At 35.8% G+C, this 2,472-nt stretch overlaps 1 protein-coding gene across 1 annotated transcript in view; it reads right to left on the bottom strand.

The window, feature by feature from the left end:
- The window catches only part of LOC108740306 (glycerol-3-phosphate acyltransferase 4), a gene marked incomplete at its 5' end in the record, with an annotated part of 25,370 nt that overhangs the window by 1,661 nt on the left and 21,237 nt on the right, over positions 1-2,472 (bottom strand). Inside the window, 1 exon segment of the mRNA XM_018474586.2 lies at positions 1,103-1,453. Within this exon segment, the coding sequence (XP_018330088.1) occupies positions 1,103-1,453 (351 nt within the window).

Raw genomic sequence — 2,472 nt, forward strand, 5'->3', positions numbered from 1 at the left:
AATGTCTTGGATGCGCGCTGGCAAAATCGTAGGTAGGGAGAAAAAAGCTCATTATACTCTCGACTCTTTTTCATTAAACATACTTTTTCATACAGTACCTGCCAAAAGTTTTGTTCAATCATGAATAGTAGTGCGAGTCGAAAACAAGCGTAAAGCCTTTAATATGTCTTCAAATATAAATAAACATCTCGTTGATATTTTCAGTAGTATATGGTACCAATAACAGCACATTTAAGCAATGCAATTGTAGTGGATAGAATGGTCAATTTTTCGTTGCAGTACTGTACGGATTATACGCTCCTCACCGGTTAAGAATTTGGCCGAGGGTTGTCTCCTTCCTTTTCTGGTCTAGTGCTGTTCTTTTCTACTTTGCGCCGGTCAAACTGAAGGTCACATCGCTACAGAAACTAAACGAAGTATATCTAGGTAGTGAGATATGTCATGACGGAAGGAGCAGTAGTGATATAAAGCAGAGGGTAGCGCAGCATAAAAAGAAGTGACAGCGAACGGTTAATATAGAAATTCGAAAAAGGTTGTTAAAGGTGTATGTTTGGAGCACGGCGTTGTACGGGTGCGAAACATGGACAATGGGCGCGGCGGAAAATAAAAGGTCAGAAGCGTTCGAAATGTGGTGTTACAGGCGAATGATGAGGATACCGTGGATAGAGAAGGTTAGAAATGAAGAGGTATTAGAAAGAGTAAGAGAACAAGGGACTCAATGGAAGTCAAGAAGAAGTAGGCGAGATAGGTCAGTAGCACACCTTCCCAGGCATGAAGGTCTAGTCAGAGACATATTACAAGCAGAAACGAAAGTTAGGAGGAGTAGAGGCAGACCTAGATTAGATTACTGTTCGCAAATAGTTGTTCTAGTTTTAGGGAAATTCGAAGATTAGCTGAGGATAGGAAAGAGTGGAGGTGCGTGTCCGACCAGTCTTAGGACTAACGACCTTATGATGATGATACAATTTGTATATCCACCAAATTACTTAGATGCCCGAAATGTTTTGTGGTTATTCGAAAACTCTCGAAAAGTAGGTGAAATAATTTCGAAATAAATTGAAATACTCGAAAACGTAATCTATAAATTAAAAGATTTACTTACCACACTAAATCTACTAGTCCACCCTGTTTGGCGATCACACTTTTCACCCTATTGGCAAAATCCACAGCCGTTTCGCCCTCTCTTTTGTACATCGGAGGCAAATACCATACGTCACACACAATGGCCCAACTGGTCATCATCATGTAAAGATACTGAAGCATCGAATAACGACTACTGTTCCAGAAGGCATCCCCGAAACGAGGGTCGTACTTTATTGCAACGGGATAGATAACTGTATCTACTTCGAAACTGCCTTTTTTAAATTGCATTACTGAAGTATTGTTAATGCAAGTTCCTTCGGGGAAAATCAGAATTGGAGGATTTTCCGGATTCGAGACATGCTCCTTTAATCTTTAATTAAAATATAGTATGACGCTAATGGGAAGGAAAGATGCAATAAATGTTGTAAGTAACTATGTGAAAATCTCAAAATTTCGTAGACTCAACTGATATATACAGGGTGGATTACACAAAAAAGCCGTAAGTCATAAGTGCTTTATTATTTTTAAAGATATCGCCATACTTCTTAGGACAAAATTACATAGTTGATTGACAGATGTCAATCAATGCTGCTTCCTGTTTCACCGGAAGTGACATTAACATCAGTTTTTTAAATAGAACATCCTGGTATCTTTTATTATTTTTGAATACCATATTATCATATCATGTCTGTTATTAGATGATAATCAACCATGCAACTTTACCCAAAGAAATATTGTCATATTTTTAAAAATAAAGGAGTTATGACTTGGGGCGTTTTTTTGTAATACACCCTGTATAAGCTATGCAAAAAACACCTTGTACGTATCTACTTTAACTAAGGATAAATATTGATCAAATTCAAACAACCTTCTTTATAAAAACAAATACAAAATTGATGGCAAAGCTTTCAGTAAATATTGATCTTCGGATTCCAAAGATGAACGCAATCTTTCAAGTTAACTCACAGAAGTGCGCACTGAAGATTGTTCAAAAGTTATATTTAGAAAAACGCTGAACTAAGACAAATCTTTTAAAAAACTTAAGGTCAGTCTAAAGAGGTCGTTATAATGAATGAGTTTTTATGAATTTAAAGAATATTTGGCAATTAAAATTTAATGTACAATATATATCGTTTATAACGACGTATGAACGATATATTTCGGTTATAGCGATCATTTATAATAATACAGGACATTATGACAAAGGAAGTACAGTGTAAACTCTATATAACGACACTTAAGGGACTGAACATTTTTCGGCGTTATAAAGAGTGGTCGTTAAATGGAGAGAAATAAAAGATATTATTTTACTATTCTATAATAATATGCATTTACCAATATAGTACACATTTTGCACACGAACATTATTATTCATACATTGCGTATAGC

Source organism: Agrilus planipennis, unplaced genomic scaffold (genome assembly GCF_000699045.2).
Source record: "Agrilus planipennis isolate EAB-ADULT unplaced genomic scaffold, Apla_2.0 scaffold203, whole genome shotgun sequence".
NCBI lineage: Eukaryota > Metazoa > Arthropoda > Insecta > Coleoptera > Buprestidae > Agrilus > Agrilus planipennis.